General features: G+C 44.5%; 1 protein-coding gene across 1 annotated transcript in view; it reads left to right on the forward strand.

Annotated features, from left to right (window-relative positions):
* LOC137414948 (protein argonaute-2) overlaps positions 1-19,635 on the forward strand; it is a 260,673-nt gene that overhangs the window by 220,233 nt on the left and 20,805 nt on the right. Inside the window, exons 13-15 of the mRNA XM_078783394.1 lie at positions 1,519-1,703; positions 2,320-2,479; positions 2,626-2,716. Coding sequence (XP_078639520.1) covers positions 1,519-1,703; positions 2,320-2,479; positions 2,626-2,716 — 436 coding nt within the window. The remainder of the gene's footprint in view (positions 1-1,518; positions 1,704-2,319; positions 2,480-2,625; positions 2,717-19,635) is intronic.

The following is a 19,635-nucleotide window of genomic DNA, read 5'->3' on the forward strand; positions in this document are numbered from 1 at the left end:
GGCCGTTTATATTTGTTACCCCACATGTGCAAAGCAAAAAGTAGGGTTAAGCAATTGCTTCAGTTTGTCTGGCTGTCCACAAACATCAGTTTATGATCGAGAACGACTTGATTTCAATTGAATGTTATATTTTGAACATGAATCGGAAAACAAACCTGTAGTTTAATAGTACTTTGGCTCTGAATTTGTCCCAATTGCGCATGCTCAAAGAGGAGTGAGATAATATTTTTAAACTGCCTGCTTGCCTGACATTCAGACAAAATTGAAAATTATTCCAAACAGGAAACTTGCTGTCATAAAGAACACAAACAACAGGCACAAAGATCTAATGTAACGTGTTAAATAAGATGGTGTAAAAGTAGCATCAATAGCGGTAAACGTCTGAAAAAGTTGTTTTTTCTATAACCTTTAAAATATTTATTCTATTTCATTTGAATTGAAAACTTGAACACTCGAACACAAATCAACTTTTGTGACTTTCAAAACCCTTCCGTTTAGCAGTACTTGGACAAAATAATACGGAATTTTACGTCATCACAACCCTTAAAATTTGCCGCTCACAAAACCCAGCCATGTCTTTTTTTCTCAAGACTGTGTGGGTTACGGTGTTCTATGAACTCTCTGGTTTTTATTTTGTGAAAAATCTAGTAAACTCAATTGTCTGGTTAGCTGCATTTTCCTGCCATATCAGCAAAAAATGCAAGTAAAACCATGTGCTTTTGACGTCATTGTTAAGAACACTTATTCCCCATGCAGAGTTCTTTACAATGAGCTTTATTTCAATTTTCAATTTCAATTTTTTCCATGGAGCAGTTTTGGAGATATAGAGGTGCAACGTTTTTCGTTTTTTCCAAGATGGCACCTTTACCACATGACCTCTGATTTCATAATTATCATTAAAAAATTCTACAGGAGGAGGCGCTTCTATGGTAAAAAATTTCGTGTCCATCGGACCAATAGTTGCAGAGAGAAAAAATTTCATACTGATCGGATCAAGCATTGTACTTGGTGAATTATGACGTCATAATGAAAGCACTGTTGACATCATTAACATATCTTATTCACCATGGGGAGTACTTGACAATGAGCCATGTTTCCAGTTTTGGAGCTATAGAGGTGCAAAGTTTTTCCTAGATGACACTCGTACCACGTGACTTATGACGTCATAATTAACATTAAAATTCTAGAGGAGGCGGCGCTCCTATGGTGCAATATTTCTTGTCAATCGGACCATCGCTTACTGAGAAAATTAGTTTTAAAAATGCAGACACGTATGTACGTACATCAAATGTACTTACACAACCAATCGCTTGACCCCGCTTTTTGCTTCACGAGCGCAGGGTAAAAATAAACATCATTAACTGTCGGTAGTGCGGTGTTCAGAAGGCCACCACCTTTTATGGAGGATGCTGGCACCAGTATCTTGACACAACTCTAATTTAATATTGTGGTTCTTCTTTGCCTGGAATGAAACGCAATACTTGATGCTACCACAAAACCACCCTGTCTTCCAAACAGGAACTTCACAGACCAATTGAGGAAGATCTCTAAGGATGCTGGAATGCCCATTCAGGGTCAACCGTGCTTCTGCAAATACGCACAAGGAGCTGAGAATGTGGAGCCCATGTTCCGACATCTTAAGAACACGTACATGGGCTTGCAGCTCATTGTGGTCATTCTGCCTGGGAAGACACCAGTATATGGTAATGCCAGCTGAGGTTATGCCCCAAATGTTATATATTTTGTCGCTTAGCTTGAGAGCACATCTTGCTTTGGAGGGAGCGATGGTTTCACTGACTTGCCCAAGAGAACAGCCTGAAAATAGGGTATTATTTATATTTTGGGATTTGCTCTCACAAAGTTATGAATTTTCTTTCAATAATGATGGAGGTTTTTGGAGGTTTGCCGATGGAGGTCGGCAAAAAGGGTTGGCGTCAGGAAGGGCATCCGGCCGTAAAACATTGCTTCAAAAAGGGGACCGAAAAACAACAACAACCACGGTTCCCGAAAAAGGCCAACCCCCGCTTTGCGGGGAAAAATGGCCTCTAAAGGTGGTTTTAATGATGGAGGTTTTGACAATGTGAAAAATATTTATTATGGTGATATTGATACTGGAGAAAAATCCTTTGAAAGCTAACCTTACTACCTTTTGCAAGACGAAGTTCTTATTTCTCACCTCCATAATCAGCAAGTCCAAAAAATATATCTATAAATGACTTAGTTTTCCCTATCTCCTATTCTACAGTTTTGATGCTGTCAGCTGTAATGTGTACTTCTCCGTTGTTCATTTTTCTGCACATTTGTCTTGCTTTCCTCTAGCTGAAGTGAAACGCGTTGGAGACACACTTCTAGGCATGGCTACACAATGTGTGCAGGTGAAAAATGTGCTGAAGACCTCACCTCAGACCCTCTCCAACCTGTGCCTCAAAATCAACGTCAAGTTGGGTGGAGTCAACAATGTTCTGGTGCCGCACATACGGTACTTATTGCATAATTTGATTGTTTTCCCTTTTTTCAGATTTCATGCTGTGATACCAAAGGTCTAACCTTCCTTGTTTGCTTTTTCATATGCCTGACTTGCATTATGACATTTTCTGTCTTCTTTACTTCGTCATGTGACTGCAGCCCAGCGGTATTCCAACAACCAGTAATATTCTTGGGGGCTGATGTGACTCATCCGCCAGCTGGAGATGGCAAGAAGCCCTCTATTGCTGCTGTAAGAATTACGCATCTTTGGTTTGCCAATATTCCACAAATATGATCATGGTCTCCCATCACTAGAGTAGTATGAACATCGCAGCCATAACCTTCATAACCTGCGTGAAATGCCTGCTAAAGCAGCTCGGTTGAAATATAATATGTTCTCATTGTGTGTGATGACTGATGACTGATGACGTATCGATTTTATTGAAACACCATTACAGCTGCTTGCTCTCTGAACTATTTTGTGACTGTCAGGTGACCCCAAAAAAGGATGGCTGAAGGGGAGTGGGTGTAGGTGGGATTGAGGGGGACAGGTTTTCACACATTTATTGGCTGGTCGACAATCATGTTCGGAAGTTTTAAGCTCTTCGAAATGATCCTTGAATAAAGAAGTCCCCCGACTCGGTTTCAAGATGACTTCAACAGAATGAAATATATGTTATGCTTGTATGAACATTGCATCATCATAAGAGCACACTTTTGTCGTTCATTTGATGTATGTTTGACGTAGTCTGAATCGAAGATTTCATTCCTCCAATCAGAAGACTAATTGCTGTGGAAGTAGGCAAAGCATGTGTTCAGTAGTTTGACATTGCCTTCCTGGAGATAGTCAAGGCAGGAATGTTATGTAGAATCAGGAATGTTATGTGGAATGTTATGTGTTATGTACAATCACATAATGGTCTACTGTTATGGAAAGTACCATGGGATCGTTATTGTCCAAAATCAAGTGCTCGGACTGCCGACTTTACCAACTCCTCTGATTTAATTCAACCAGGAATTGAGCAAAGACGAGTGTGCTACCTCTTAGCTACCCCATCAGTCTGTAACATATATATATATATATATATATATATATATATATATACAGACTTGGCATTTAATATGGAATATTTTTTATTGTGGGGGTGAACTTACTTTTCAAGATGACTTAGAACCAAAAGTTCATTGGAATTATGTTGAAATTATTCTAGATTTTGTTAATGTGACCTTTAAAAGAAACAAAAGCCACATTTGACATTTCAAAGCAAATAAATTGATCCTTGAAAGTCATGTAAACTGATATCGAACTCAATTCACGGACAGTACTGTGTTAAAGTTCTGTGCGTTTTCCAGAAGTATCTCTTTATTTTGCACATTAGCCAATTTTTTTTTTAAACAAAAACAAAAGTTAAATTACGACTGGGATTACGGACAGTAAAATTACAGTTCAGTACTTCGTGTAACCCCCACAAGCATTCAGGAGAGCACGTACACGTTGAGGCATGCTGTTCACGAGATTTGCCAAGGTTTGGACAGGAATCGCTTGCCATGCAGTTATTCTGCTGCTGCAATTCATGCACAGAGGCAGGCTGCTGGTCCAAGTTGTCGATTTGACGCGTTAATTCTGCCCACAAGTTCTCTATCAGATTCATATCCGGGGACATGGCAGGCCACTCCATATGCTCTACACCACGGTCAGCAAGAAAGTGTTGAATCATGCGAGCACGATGAGGCCATGCATTGTCATCTTGGAAGACAAAGTTTCCTCGAAAGGCTGCACAAACAAATGGAAGCAATGTTTCTTCCAGAATGGCCCTGTGCTTGAACTGGTTCAGGTTTCCATTCAGAACAACCAGGTCAGTTTTGCCCCCTGCATGAAAAGCAGCCCAAACGGTCACCCCACCACCTCCAGCTTGGTCTCTTGGCACTATACAATCTTCATTGTAGGCTTCATGCACTTGTCTGCGCACTCGGACGCGGCCTTTTGACGATAGACCAGAAATCTAGACTTGTCACTGAAGATCACGTGATTCCAGTGTCCTGGCTGCCATTGACGGTGCTCTCTGGCCCACTGCAATCGGCGCTGGCGATGTTGTCTGGTTAGACGTGGCTTTCTCAGGGGACGCCTGGCACGATAGCCTGTTTGAACCAGTCTCTGGTTGACTAGCCTTCTGGATACAGGCACATTTGTCAGTTGCTGCCACTCAGCCCTAAGTCGATTAGCTGACTTGGTACGGCCATTGCGGACTAACCGGTGCAGCTGGCGATCATCCCTCCTTGTGGTTCTGCGGGGACGTCCTGACCTCGGTATTGGACTAGGGACACCCCTCTGATCATTTCGTTTCAGGATCTTTGACACCTGACCTTGAGTGATGCCATACTGCCGAGCAATAGCATGCTGTTTCATGCCGGAATTTCGTAAAGCCACCACTAAATGACAAACAGCATTGTCGAGTTGACGGACCATCTCCAGGGGAAGCGGCAATAACTTTTGTAGACTTGCAGCAGTTGATTTTCAATAATACAGAACGCAACAACCCTTATATACCCGATTGTGAAGCCAATAGTCAAATGTACCTGTCCGTACATTTTGTCACGCCACCTGTGATATAATCCTGTTATTGACTTCTTGCTGCGACAGACAATCAGTGACATGGTTCTTTTAACAAAGAAATCACCGAAGCGTAAAAGAAACTCACCAGATTGATATACCGAGTTCAGAAAGTAAACCCAAGTCAAGAAAAAAAAAAAATTCCATATTAAATGCCAAGTCTGTATATATATATATATATATATATATATATATATATACACATACATATATATACTAGCTTGGCTCGGCTCGCTATGCTCGCCTCACCAAGCGTCGATACTGAGGAACGGGCTTATTTTAGCTGAGGCTAATGACTGTACCTCAGTTGCTGTGTTGTCATGATTTTCACCAATCATAATACAAACAATTGCTTTGCACAAATGTATTTGTTGTGTTTGTGATATTACATTTTTATAGGCAATTTAGGTTGAAGATTTAGGTTGAATGTTTTTTTTTCAAGAAAGAACCCCTCAGCACATACATAGGGGAGGGTTAGGTGCAGACTGGAAGTTTGGGACGATTACACCTCACCACCACGTAATTCAAAACACACCACCACGTCATTTAAAAACACCTCACCACCAAGTAATTCAAAACACCTCACCACCACATAATTCAAAACATCTCATCACCAACTAATTCAAAACACCTCACCACCACCTAATTAAAAACACCTCACCACCATGTAATTATAAATACCTCACCACCACGTAATTCAAAACACCTCACCACCATGTGATTTAAAAACACCTCACCACCATGTGATATTGAAACACCTCACCACCACATAATGCAAAATACCTCACCACCACGTGATTCAAAACCACCACAACGTTATTTAAAACACTTCACAACCATGGAAACAAAAGTTTGAGGGAGTCGTTTAGTGACCACAGACACTGCCCAGATGTGTCGATATATAGATAAATGACTGTACCCGAGTTGCCGTTTTGTCATGGTTTAAATTAAACCAATCATAATTCAAACAATTATTTTGCACAAATGTATTTGTAATATACATGATATCACATTTTCTAAACAATTGAAGTTGAAAAAAAAAAAAATTCCCCAAAACATTCCCCCCCCCCAAAAAATATTTTTTTGCAATTTCCCAAAAAAAAAAATACCCTTATGACATACCGACGGGAGAGATATGTGCATACCAGAAGTTTGGTACGATTTCACAAAAGTTTGAGAAAGTAGTTCAGTGACAACACAAGACAACATAACACAACACTTGAACACAGGACAGGACAGACGCTGCACAAATATATATACACAAAGAATTAAGTTAAGCACCCCCCCCGTTTTTTTACAACCTCGCACATTACAAGTTTGTTGTCGTCAAAACAGTGTAATATACCCATGATATTGCTATATTTTCTGGAGAAGTGATATTATGGTCACATAAAAACATAACAATCATGCCGTTTTCAATATTTTATTCTGAATAATTTAAGGTGAAATTTTTGGGAATTTTAGGCATATTTTCACCTCAATTTAAGTATGGAGCTATAGGTCCATCACGGACAGTGTGGATGACGTTTATGTTTTCTAACGTACAGTCATTGTTCTGAGAAGACCTCTAGCGATCTTTGCGTCAATAACGTGTGTAGGACCCACGTGATCGGATCACTGACTCAACCAATCACTTTTTTTCACTTTGATCACTCAATTTCATCAATGGATAATTGCTAATGTCATACCAATCATTATTTGATCTCACATACCTTAGAATATATGCCAATGTATACATATACACAAAGAATATATATTAGGGGGTGCTTACCTTAATTCGTTGTGTAGGGGTGCTTAACTTAATTCTTTGTGTATATATAGATATGCAAACATATATATATTTATATAGTTATTGTTACGGATTCGGCCCTAATGATTGTTGTTATGATTATTGTTGTTGGTTCGAAGTATTCTGGTGTTTGTGGTTGAAGGGAAAGGGTTATTATAGTTAAAAGATTTAAAAGCGCTCCTGGTAAAATGTGGCCGGAAATCCGGATCGTGACCGGAATGGGTGGAGCGAGGAAGAAGAGGCGGGAGGAGATCGTGAAGAGACGTGGTTGTTGAAGCTCCGGACCGAGCGTTCGACATACAGTGCGAGTGAACTTTGCGTCCTTGAAGGGAAGTTCGGGCGATAAGAGATATCGCCGGAGTGCGTGGAGCCTGTGTCGTCGGGTATCCTCATTGAGGTTCCGGAGGATCCTGGCCTCAAAGCCCGGGTTGGAGTGAAAGCCGTCCGCCATCTTCGCCACGCGAGCAACCTACAGTGAACCGGGTTTGGTCGTGTCTGCTGGGCATTATTCCCCGGTGGTTTGCCGGGGATGGCTGTGCCAGAAAGGGCACTTGAGAATTATACGGAGGCTCGCGGATTGAACTGCAAACGTGTACGTCGGAGCGCGTCTTTGCGAGGTTCCGTTCCACCGCTGTATTGTTGGGTGCTGAACAACGTGACCTCGGGGTCGCCTCGATCGCCTACGCCTCAATTGACTTTGATCGGGCCTTGACTCCCCGATCGCAGGAGCGCACAGAGAAATTTGGACTTCGCCTTGGAGGGGTGCAGAGACATTGGGGAGGTGCCGTGAGTTTGGGGTTAAGGGGCTTGATAAGGTTACCACCGTAAGATTTGATAGTAGGGGTGATTGCCCCCATTGTTGTATGGCTCTTCTTGTGTGAGTTCTAATATATTATTGTTTGTTCATAACCTGGTGTGGTTGCATATTATTGATTTGACTGTTTAATTTGCTGGTTCCATTGAGGGTTTCATTATTTGCTTGATTTCAACCAAGGATAACACATCTTTCTGCCGGTGACCCTCCCGGGGTTCGGAGGTCTACTGAGACCAGAGGTAAGGGGAGGACCCCGTAACAGAAATTTGGGGGCTCGTCCAATTGATATTCGTGGGCTCGCAATTGGGTCTGCGTCCGGGATATAAAAATTCCTAAATTTAGTCCGGGAAGGAATTCCCTAACATTCCCAGAATTCCCAAATTTGGAACTTTTTCCAACATTCCCAAATTTTTTCCAAAAATAAACAACAAAAATAAATAAATTTTGTTTGTTAAAATTTTTTCTTGTGTGAAGGTTAACAGGCGTTACCAGTAGTCACTATGGAGTTTGACACAGAGAAGTTTACAATGACCCCCAGTGAAGCACAGTTCAGAGCATTAGTAAAATCGGACCTCTGGAAATTGGCCAAACATTTTAGCTTGGAGGTCCGAACTAATATGAAGAAGGCAGAGTTGCAGACAGTGGTGATACAATCTATGGTGGGATTAGAAGCATGGGAAGAGGTAGCCTGGGATTGGTTACCAGAAGAGCAAGAAAATGTGGAGCTCCGGAAACTGGAGATGCAATTACAGAGCCAGGAAAGGGAAAAAGCACAGGAACGAGAACTCCAGGAAAGGTTAAAAGTACAGGAAAGAGAACTCCAGGAAAGGTTAGAAGAGAAAAAACAGAGGAAAGGAGAGTGGAAAGAGAACTCCAGGAAAGGTGAGAAGACATAAAAGCAGAGGAAAGGAGAGCTGCAAGAGAACTCGAAGCAGAGGAGAGAAGAGCCGAAAGGGAGTTAAAGGACCATGAATTGGCGCGTCAGCAGGAAATTAAAGTCAAGGAGCTGGAGTTAATGAGAGAACGGGGAGAGGTACCATCCCTGCTGACTGGTTCGCAACCTAGTCAGAACACCTGGGATGTTGGCAGACATGTGAGGCTGGTCCCACCCTTCAATGAAAAGGAGGTAGCCAAGTTCTTTCCACACTTTGAGAAAGTGGCTCGACAGTTAAACTGGCCTGAGGAGTACTGGTCCATACTAGTGCAAAGTGTTCTGGTGGGTGAAGCTCAAGAGATTTATTCGGCTTTACCGATTGACCAATGGGCAGATTACGAGGTATTGAAGAAACACATTCTCAAAGCCTATGAATTGGTCCCGGAAGCTTAACGGCAAAAATTCCGGAATGCCAGGAGGAGGGAGAGTGAGACCCATGTGGAATTTGCCAGAGTGAAGGAAACCATGTTTGATCGGTGGTGTGATTCAAAAGGAGTTGGGAAAGACTTTGAACTATTGCGACAATTGATCCTGGTGGAGGAATTCCAACAGTGTGTCCACGAGGACATTAAAGTTCATCTGGAGGAAAGGAAAGTACCAAAGCTGTATGAGGCAGCCACTTTGGCAGATGACTATGCCTTAACACACAGGATGGGGTTCCACAAACCGAACTTCTCGCCCAGACCTAGCCAGGGGAGCTATGGTACATCAGGGGCGGAGAATGAAAATCCATGGGGGCGCCCTCGGGATGAAAAGGAGGTCCACTTTGACACCACGACTTCTGGAAATCAGAAGACTGCGGTTCCAAGACAGACCTATCGTCCGGGGGAATCGAGGCAGACTGCCGCCCCCATGCCTTGGCAGACCAGGAGGTTCTCCTCCGGGCCTACTTGCACTTTTTGCCATAAACCTGGACACTGGATGTCCAACTGTTATGCTTTGGGAAAGGAAAATCAGGAGCGGAGTTCGACTAGTACGACTCCAAATGCGATGGCCATTGTGAGAAATCGCCCTCAAAAGGGTTACCAACCATTTATTTCCGAGGGGTTTGTGTCACTGGATGGAGCCTCGACTAACCGGGGACCGGTTAGGATATTGAGGGACACAGGAGCACATCAATCTTTAATGCTTGAAGGCATCTTGCCATGGTCCGAGGATAAGGCAACTGGGGATAGTGTTCGTTTACAGGGGATTGGTGGGTAATGAACGTAGAGCAGCAATGAAGGCTGGAAAGGGTGGAAATGCGAATGGTTCAGTGGATGTGTGGAGTATCGTTGAGAGAGAGGAAGACAAATGATGAATTGCGAAAGATGATGGGAATAGAGCCTGTGATGGATGCTGTGAAGAGAAACAGGTTGAGATGGTTTGGTCATGTGTTGAGGAAGGATGAAAGTGACTGGTTGAAAAGAGTGATGGGAATGAATGTAGAAGGAAGTAGAGGATGGGGAAGACCGAGAAAGACTGGCTAAAGATGGTGGAAGAAGAAATGCGGGCAAGGGGGTTAACAAGGGGGGATGCAGAAAATAGGGCAAAATGGAGAACATTGTCATGGGGACCGCAAGGCTAACCCCCGCTCTTGCAGGGAAAATGGCCTTAAAATGCCTGTTGTTGTTGTTGTTGTTGTACAGGGGATTGGTGGCTGTGTTAGTGCTCCACTTCATGTCATCCATTTGGAGTCCGATTTGGAGTCAGGACCGGTCACCATCGGTTTACAAGCCACGCTTCCTGTAGAGGGAGTATCGGTTGTTATCGGGAATGATTTGGCCGGTGGTCAAGTTTATGGTAACCCGATGGTTGTTAATAAGCCCAGTAAGGAAAATAACACCACACAGTTGGCCCAGTTAGATGGCGACAAGTTTAGCAAGGAGATGTTGTGGAGGACTGACTTCAAACAAGCGATGGACTGCTTTTGGAGTCAGCTCGGCTGCTGGAGCTGAAAGAAAGGGAGACACGAAAGTCAGGAGGGTTTGGCTTTGTCACGTTTGAAAACTCAAAGGACTCCAGCGAGGCAGAAAAGGATCTGAATCGCAAGGAGTTGGAGGGTCAGACCATCACAGTAGGGAAGGCATTTCCTAGGGGGCGAGGGGGCTACAGAGGAGGACCACGGAGTAGTAGTGGTGGTGGCCACAAGCGATATTATTATGGAGGCTTCCAGAGTTATGCCAGCTCCCGAAGGAAGGATTATCAGAGCAGTGGCCTAGAAGGAGACCGCCAGTCAGGTGACTACTGTGACAAGTGGTCCCACCGTAATTATTAGGAGTCCGGAAAAGTTGAACCACTGAATGCTGTGGAGCCGCCGAGCCAAGATTCCTACACGGACTAACCGTGAACGCCACGTCCCTAAAGGCGTCCATGTGGTGAACTTTCCTCCCCGGACTAACCGTGAACTCCACATTCCTAAAGGCGTCCATGTGGTGAACTTTCCTCCCCGGACTAACCGTGAACTCCACATTCCTAAAGGCGTCCATGTAGTGAATACTTCCAGGCCTCACCACCCAACCACCATGGAACCTGGCTTTCAGCTCGGCCTCCCGGGGAAAGTGCTATAGATTTGCTGGCCTTTGGGTTTTTGATCAACCCCCCCCCCCCCCCCCCTTCATTCAAGAGAAACTAGAAGTAAAAATCAGAGGGGCCGGGACAATGTCGTTGTTGACGCTTGGTCCAGAGGGAATTAACTTTGGAAAGCTCTGGGGGTTGTGTAAAGTTTTGTTGCTTTCTTTTTGGGGAAGGTTGAATATTGTTGCCCACGGGGATTGCTGATTTGGGTTGTGAATTTACTTTTGCTTGTTTAACAGAGGGCATGCAAAGAAAGTTTTCGCTGTGTTCAAACTTTCTTTCTTGAGGGGGGGAAGTGTTACGGATTCGGCCCGAATGATTGTTGTTATGATTATTGTTGTTGGTTCGAAGTATTCTGGTGTTTGTGGTTGAAGGGAAAGGGTTATTATAGTGAAAAGATTTAAAAGCGCTCCTGGTAAATTGTGGCCGGAAATCTGGATCGTGACAGGAAGGGGTGGAGCGAGGAAGAGGAGGCGGTAGGAGATCGTGAAGAGACGTGGTTGTTGAAGCTCCGGACCGAGCGTTCGACAAACAGTGCGAGTGAACTTTGTGTCCTTGAAGGGAAGTTCGGGCGATAAGAGATATCGCCGGAGTGCGTGGAGCCTGTGTCGTCGGGTAACCTCATTGAGGTTCCGGAGGATCCTGGCCTCAAAGCCCGGGTTGGAGTGAAAGCCGTCCGCCATCTTCGCCACGCGAGCAACCTACAGTGAACCGGGTTTGGTCGTGTCGGCTGGGCATTATTCCCCGGTGGTTTGCCGGGGACGGCTGTGCCAGAAAGGGCACTTGAGAATTATACGGAGGTTCGCGGATTGAACCGCAAACGTGTACGTCGGAGCGCGTCTTTGTGAGGTTCCGTTCTACCGCTGTATTGCTGGGTGCTGAACAACGTGACCTCGGGGTCGCCTCGATTGCCTACGCCTCAATTGACTTTGATCGGGCCTTGACTCCCCGATTGCGGGAGCGCACAGAGACATTGGGACTTCGCCTTGGAGGGGTGCAGAGATATTGGGGAGGTGCCGTGAGTTTGGGGTTAAGGGGCTTGATAAGGTTACCACCGTAAGATTTGATAGTAGGGGTGATTGCCCCCATTGTTGTATGGCTCTTCTTGTGTGAGTTCTAATATATTATTGTTTGTTCATAACCTGGTGTGGTTGCATTATTGATTTGACTGTTTCATTTGCTGGTTCCATTGAGGGTTTCATTATTTGCTTGATTTCAACCAAGGATAACGCATCTTTCTGCCGGGACCCTCTCGGGGTTCGGAGGTCTACCGAGACCAGAGGTAAGGGGAAGACCCCGTAACAATATATATATATATATATATATATATGTATATATATATATATATATATATATATATATATATATATATATATATATATATATATATATATATATAAATATATATATATATATATATATATATATATATATATATATATATATATATATATATATATATATATATATATATATATATATATATATATATATATGTCGGATTGGGACTTTAGAACTTGGGACTCAGAAGACTCAGAGAAAGGAGCAACGGATATATTTATTAGAACTCGTTTACACAAGCTTGCGGACAGCAAATGTCGCAGGAAGCTCACATGAAATGACCAACACTACAACAAGATGCTCTGAAATAATTCGATTAAAACATGCTTTATATAAGGAATATCGGGTGTGGTTTTAGCTCACAAGATACAGAGACAGAATGGGCTCATTGGCCCTCCCACCATAGTCCCATCCTGTTGTTCAGTTAGTTAGAGGAAGCTCATCCAAGGCCACTCATAGGTTAGCTCAGATAAGGAGATGGTCAGCAATATGTGGCAACATGTTTACAACTTTCTGTATAGAGACCTTGGTTGGGAAAGTACAAAGGGAGTGGGCACTCATAAATGTGTCAGCCCACAGGATATTGGCAAAGTCATATGGGAGGCAGAGAGATAGCAGCTGCAACCAAGGCCAAAGAGGGGAACTAAGAGATTATGCCATCCCAGGGCAAGAGCTCACAAGCACAGGACTCCTTATTAGGGTATTACACATCCTCAATGCACAAGAAAGGACTAAGTATTATAAAAGAGTACAGCAATCAGTCAAAACAAAACATATAATTGGTTATACTTGGTAATTGGTAAAGCAGCAAGAATTAACAAAGGGGGAGGGGCATAATAGCTCCCTACATACCGCCCTTTTGGATCTAAGATACAAAGTTATCTACGAGCCAATCAAAGGCCTTTATTTCAAACAAAGCAGAAACAAAACCAATCAGGAAAGTCATTCAACATATCACGCGAAGGCAGCCCAGTGAGCATGTCCCGTACCCAAAGCACCACACATACTCAGTAGGATGATTCGCGTCTGTATGTGAGTATGCAATGTAAATCCGTAAAAGCGGGGTGATCAAATGGCATGAAAAATCCTCCAAGAGAGGTGAGATAGACAGTGTAAAGGGTTCACTAAACGTACCACGCGAATGCAGCCCAGTGAGCATGTCCCGTACCCAGTACCACACATCGCACTCAGCAGGATGATCCGCGGGTATGTGGGTGTTTGTGGGTGTATGATGTAAGTCAGGTGTAGATGGGTGTATGAGGTGAGACCGTAGAGGCATGAAGATCGAATAGCGCGTCAAATCCACAACGAAGACCTCTGGTTCCGCCGGGGTCCACACCCAGGAAGATCTCCTGACCCACCCTTGGTCCACAGAGGTGCGGCCAGGACTCCTCCCCAACTGGAGCTCGCCCAGGCTTCCCCAGGTGAAATCCTTGGAGATCTTCAGCGCTCAATCGATATTCATGTTCATGAGGTCTCTTACATGCTGGTGATCTGGGGAAGACACAATGTCATCAGTATCAGGTGGCTTAAACCTATGGCCAAAAAACAAAGCATAACGGTCCAGAGGAGGGAGAGAAACTTCCTTTGGGTCAAAGTCGAGGTCGTCCGAGGCGATGCTGCTTCCACCGCCGTCATCCATGGACGAATCTTCAAAACAATCAGATTCGGAACTCAGAGTATCTCCAATGTTGAGTTCCTCACCATCCAGGCTTGGGTGTGCAGTTGGGTCCAAATCCAGGATTGGGTCAGTGACGTTTGACTCACTGTGAGCTTGTGAGACATAAAGGTGAGCTCGTGAAACATAAAGAGGCAAGGCCTGCATTGAGACATAAACATCAGTCGGGGACCCGTGGAAGTGGCCCACATCATCATTGGTAACATCATCAGTAACATTATTCTCAGGTGGCGTAGGCCTGCGGCGTAGGCGGGCAGCAACAGTCATAGCCTTACACATCGAGAAAAAATGAGAAGTCTCCCTTAGGTACTTTTTTTACGTCTGCATGCGACATGTTGGTGTCCAGAGTAATCGGCGTCCTGGCAGCCTGAAATGCTCTGAGGTCCGCAAATGTGTAATCAAAATCATTATCAGTAATATCAACAATGGAAGAACAATCTTCAGAAGCGGAGATCTCATTGTTGCGGCCCAGTGACTCGTTCAGGTCGTCGTTCCAGGATCCGCGATCTACAGTCACGTCGACGGCCGGAGTGTCATCTGGACCCCCGGTCAGCTTGTCGGTCATCACCATGGCCTTTTCTGGTGTCGTCTTCAGTGTCCATCCTGTGGTAAACTCTCTCACACACGCAAGGACTAAAGCCTTGATTAGTACACAACAAACCATGATTCCAAGGACTATTGCCAAGGCGGTCAATATCCACTTTACTATCGTACCTGTCCATCCTTTGGTTGGCGGCCTTTCCTGCCGCCTCGTCCGCCCTTGCGTTGCCCCGAGCAACGTCAGTGTCCGCCCTTTGATGGCCGCGACATTTGATCACCGCAATAGCGCGGGGAAGCAAAATGCTTTGGAGTAGCCCTTCCAATTCTACCACGCGCACCACAGCCCATATCCACCACAATTTACCTGTACCCTCTACCTATTTTAAACTACTATCCACGGGTATTCGTGAAGGGGGTCCATCTTTCCCAACCACTCCCTTCGCACCAGCCACTCCACGTTGTCCATAAACCTCTGAGACACACACACAACCTGTCCATTTCACAGTGAGGTGGGGTGCAGATCAATTCTGAAATAACAAAGAGGGTTTTGTCTGAAATTCGTCTCATGAAAACCCATCCAAGAGTCCAGTGTGACAGACAGACAGACACAGACACTGTGACACACAGAAAACCCCAGGTACACATTCAAACCAGCTTGTCCTCAGATCCACAAATGTTCACTTTCTCCCATTATAATCCCCTTATTTCATTCCCTGTGCAAATTAAACCGACAGTTCAACCCAAAGTCGCAGCACGAGTCGGGCCTGGTGTGGGAGTGGACCAGATAAGACTTTGGCTGAAATGTATTCTTTTTTCCTGCTGGCCCGACCAAGCCTGTTTAAAGGAAACGCATGTTAAATGCAGTGAATTTTCTTCTAAAAATGGCAAAATGAAATTGGACGTAGCTTTTTAAAGCACCTTTGACAATTTCCAGCTAACGTTAACCTTTAATTTAAACCAAATTGCAACTGAAGTTATTTTCCTGAACCCAGGAAGTTACATACAGTTACATACATCCCTGCTCATGCCACACAAGACAACAGGTGATCCACTTTCAACAGATACCACATCACACAGAAACCTTTGGCAATGCAACAACCGAACTTCCAAAAACAACAACAAAACATCCAATCCACCTCAATGGCTCACCTAGCAGCTCATTGTGTCCCGGTCTATCTCTTCTTGCATCTACACTGTTCACAGCAAGTCCAATTCATCCTTTAAGTCACATGTACCCAGAGTATATGAAACAACCACTCAAACTTAATCCAGCTACACATACCGTTTTCCCAAAAACTCACAGAGCAGTCCAAATCCAGACCAGTCATGCATTTACATGTAAATATTAGGTATAGTATCTAAAATTAAACAAATGGTCGACTTGCGGCTCACAGATGAAAAGCTTGTATCTTTAAGATTGATCTAAGCTTCCAACATTTCAAATCGTCACTTGAAACATCAGCTTATATCAAAAATACTTGCTCATTCCTGGAATCGCACGTTCAACCTTTTGTGTCATGACACAATATCTATTTAAATAACTATTTTCCATTTATACATTCATAGAAATGTTAGCGTCGGTCACAATCCACATGGATTGTAGCTGTCAGCGAGCGAGCCATCCATTCCATACAAGTTATTTCACACAACCATTCTCCATACACCTGGTTTTGCACACCTGTGCCCACACACTGACTCCAGGCTTCTTCATTCAATACAATGCACTCACCCACACTCACAATACTCTGCTCAATAGACAATACTCTTCTACACACACACACAGCATCATTTGATCTAACGACTCCCTTCTGAAACTTGCGCTTTGCAGTCACCCCTTATATTATTGCGCTCCCCCATCACTACAATCCACCAACGTGCCCCACCACAGGCATCATGCCACCACTCAGCCCCACAGCCACCCATGGCCACTGGAAGCGACACTGACACTCCGACATTGATACTCGCTCCATCTACAACACATATTTACACAACAACATCAACCTCAACTTCAACTCGGAGCACACTGACGTCATCTCCCATTTTCCCTGTCCCATATGCACTAGACTATAGGAATTAAAATTAAAATTGAACATAAATCCACAACTTAAATCAACATAAAACCCAGCGGTTTTATCAACAGCCCAGCCACCATCCTTGTTCGCTCTCCTTCTATGGAACTGTAACCCCAATTTGTCTTGTCAATTTGTTCCATATTATTCCCATATTTTCCTATTCCCCTTCCAATGGAACGTAAATCATGGAAGTAAGTTACCAAAAGAACTCCCCTCCAGGCCGAAGGTGTGTATTTCACACCTCTACAGCATTTCACACCATGACATAATTTTAATCCTTCTCATTACACAGCTCATTGGCTCCCATGTCCTGTCAAGCAATGTGCAGCTTCACAATGTGCTACATCCTTCGGATGGACGTTAAAATCGACATTCCCGGCATGGATTTCTATATTTATCCAATAGCCAATGTTAAATTCAATCCCACCTGCCCAATAGCTATTATGAATCCCAATATCCCAATATAAATTGTTTCAACTCGACTTTCAACCAATTTTACCGCCAACAAACCACCATTAACCTACCTCCCCCTGTTATTTATTTATTTTTCGTAAATAAACAAATAAACAAGAAAATAATCTAGTCTGTTTATTGAAAATAAAAAGTTCCCATATGTCTTTCCCTGTAACACTCACCACGGGTGTGCACTCCCGCAAATACCCCCACTCGCGTGCTCCGATGTGCCCCCTCGCACACTTGCCACAACATAAAACTCCCATTTACTGGATTAAACCTTGGCCCTCCGTGGAATCGCACCACAGACTTACGATCAGACAAACAGGCAGACACGTCTTTCCTACATGACATCATACATTGGGACCTTGTCAGTCGGATCACAGGCCACAGGAGAAATACAAAAACCTCCAACCTACTCTCCAACACCGTCAGGTTGGAGAAAATATCCGAGTAAGTGTTTCTACGCCCCTTTAACTATTTCTAAGCTTTCTATGCAACCTTTTAAAACTCACAATAGTTCAATTTCAGCAAGATTTTCTTTACTATTTTCCCACGTCATTCATGCCTAATACACCTCACACATCCATACATACAGCACAAGTAGCCAATACCACTCGACATTGCATAATGACACACACACACAATGGACACAAATACATACTTCAATGGCAGACATCCATATATACATTTATTCATTCATTCATATACCAATGAGTCTCTCAGACGTCGCGCGAACACCGGATCGACTCCAACCATGCACCTCCAACAGCCACTCCCCTGCCAACCTAGGCAACGCATTTTAAATCATGCGTTTCCCTATACATTCTCCATACCACGTGACTGACAAACCAGCTCGCATTTCAAACCACTGCGCACATTCAGCAGTGTGAACAGTCGCAAAAATTCACAGCACAACGACCTGAGTGGGTCGTGTACAACGCCTTATGTCTCAATCATTCAAAAGAAAGGGGATTCTTAGACCGGGGTGGAAAGGGTGAGTTGGGGTGAAAAGGGTGGGGCAGGGAGGGTGGTGTTGCCTGGAACTCCGGGACAGAGCTCAGGGCTGGGAGGGTAGGGGTTTGGTATCTGCCTGACCCTCCCACGGGGACTTGACTTTCAACGAGCGGCATCAGTCACTCGTTAGCCTGCCTCTCTATTTCCTTAACCGCTTCATCCTGCATTTTATTCACCTGTTTCCTCAGGCCCTTGAGTTTTAATACCTCACCGGCCAGGCTGGCCTGTTTCGATCTTGCCTGTCACTTCATCGCTTCTTCCTTCCACCAACCAAAGACTTTCCAATAGTCAGGCGGGAAGTGTTTCGTGGCCTGTTCCAACTTTTCTAATGCCCCATACAACACGTCCAATTTTTCCAGCGCAAAAGACCCTCCTTCGGGCCACGGTTCACCTAGATCCTTAGTCAGCGCAACCCATGACTTCCCTGGTCTCGCAGCATCATAGCCATACCTCCGAAACATGAAAAATGCTGGGGTATTTCTAAGAGGTTCACCTGCCTTTACAGTCTTATTACCCATCCAGTTCCCCATCCTAGGAAAATTTAGTTTACCGACGTAGCCTTGTACCCGTGAGGTTCGCCCGCCTCGCGAAGTACGGCCTTCTACCTAACTCTGAGAGACCCGTAGCCTTGTACCCGTGAGGTTCGCCCGCCTCGCGAAGTACGGCCTTCTACCTAACTCTGAGAGACCCGTAGCCTTGTACCCATGAGGTTCGCCCGCCTCGCGCGATACGGCCGTCTAACCTACCCTTACTGTACTCTCCTGGCATCCTACGCCCTTATAATACTTCTAACCTTACTTATAATTCCAACGTCTCCCGGGTAGGCCTCGGATCGGGACACCGCCCTTATCCTTACCCTCACAACCCAGAGATCTATTACCCCTTAACCTCGGGCGCCCAACGTGGGCACCCCCCTTACGTAACGTTACCCTGACGAGTCCATAAACAGTCAGTTGCTCCGGGACCCAAGCGGTCCGTATTTAAATTTAGGTTCGTGGACCAGGTTCGAGCAGGGAACGGAACAAACGGCATCCGAGCAAGAGAGTGGGTTACAATTTGGACTGACCCCCAGGCTAAAAAGGAAAAACAAAAGAAAACCACAGCTCACCTGACCCGGATCAATTGCTAGCTGGTCTCACCACTCACTTGCCTGGGACCGCGTCCCGGACTGCACAGACTGATCCCACCGCTGCCACCACTTGTCGGATTGGGACTTTAGAACTTGGGACTCAGAAGACTCAGAGAAAGGAGCAACGGATATATTTATTAGAACTCGTTTACACAAGCTTGCGGACAGCAAATGTCGCAGGAAGCTCACATGAAATGACCAACACTACAACAAGATGCTCTGAAATAATTCGATT

Source organism: Myxine glutinosa, chromosome 8 (genome assembly GCF_964187855.1).
Source record: "Myxine glutinosa chromosome 8, kmMyxGlut1.1, whole genome shotgun sequence".
Classification (NCBI taxonomy): Eukaryota; Metazoa; Chordata; class Myxini; order Myxiniformes; family Myxinidae; genus Myxine; species Myxine glutinosa.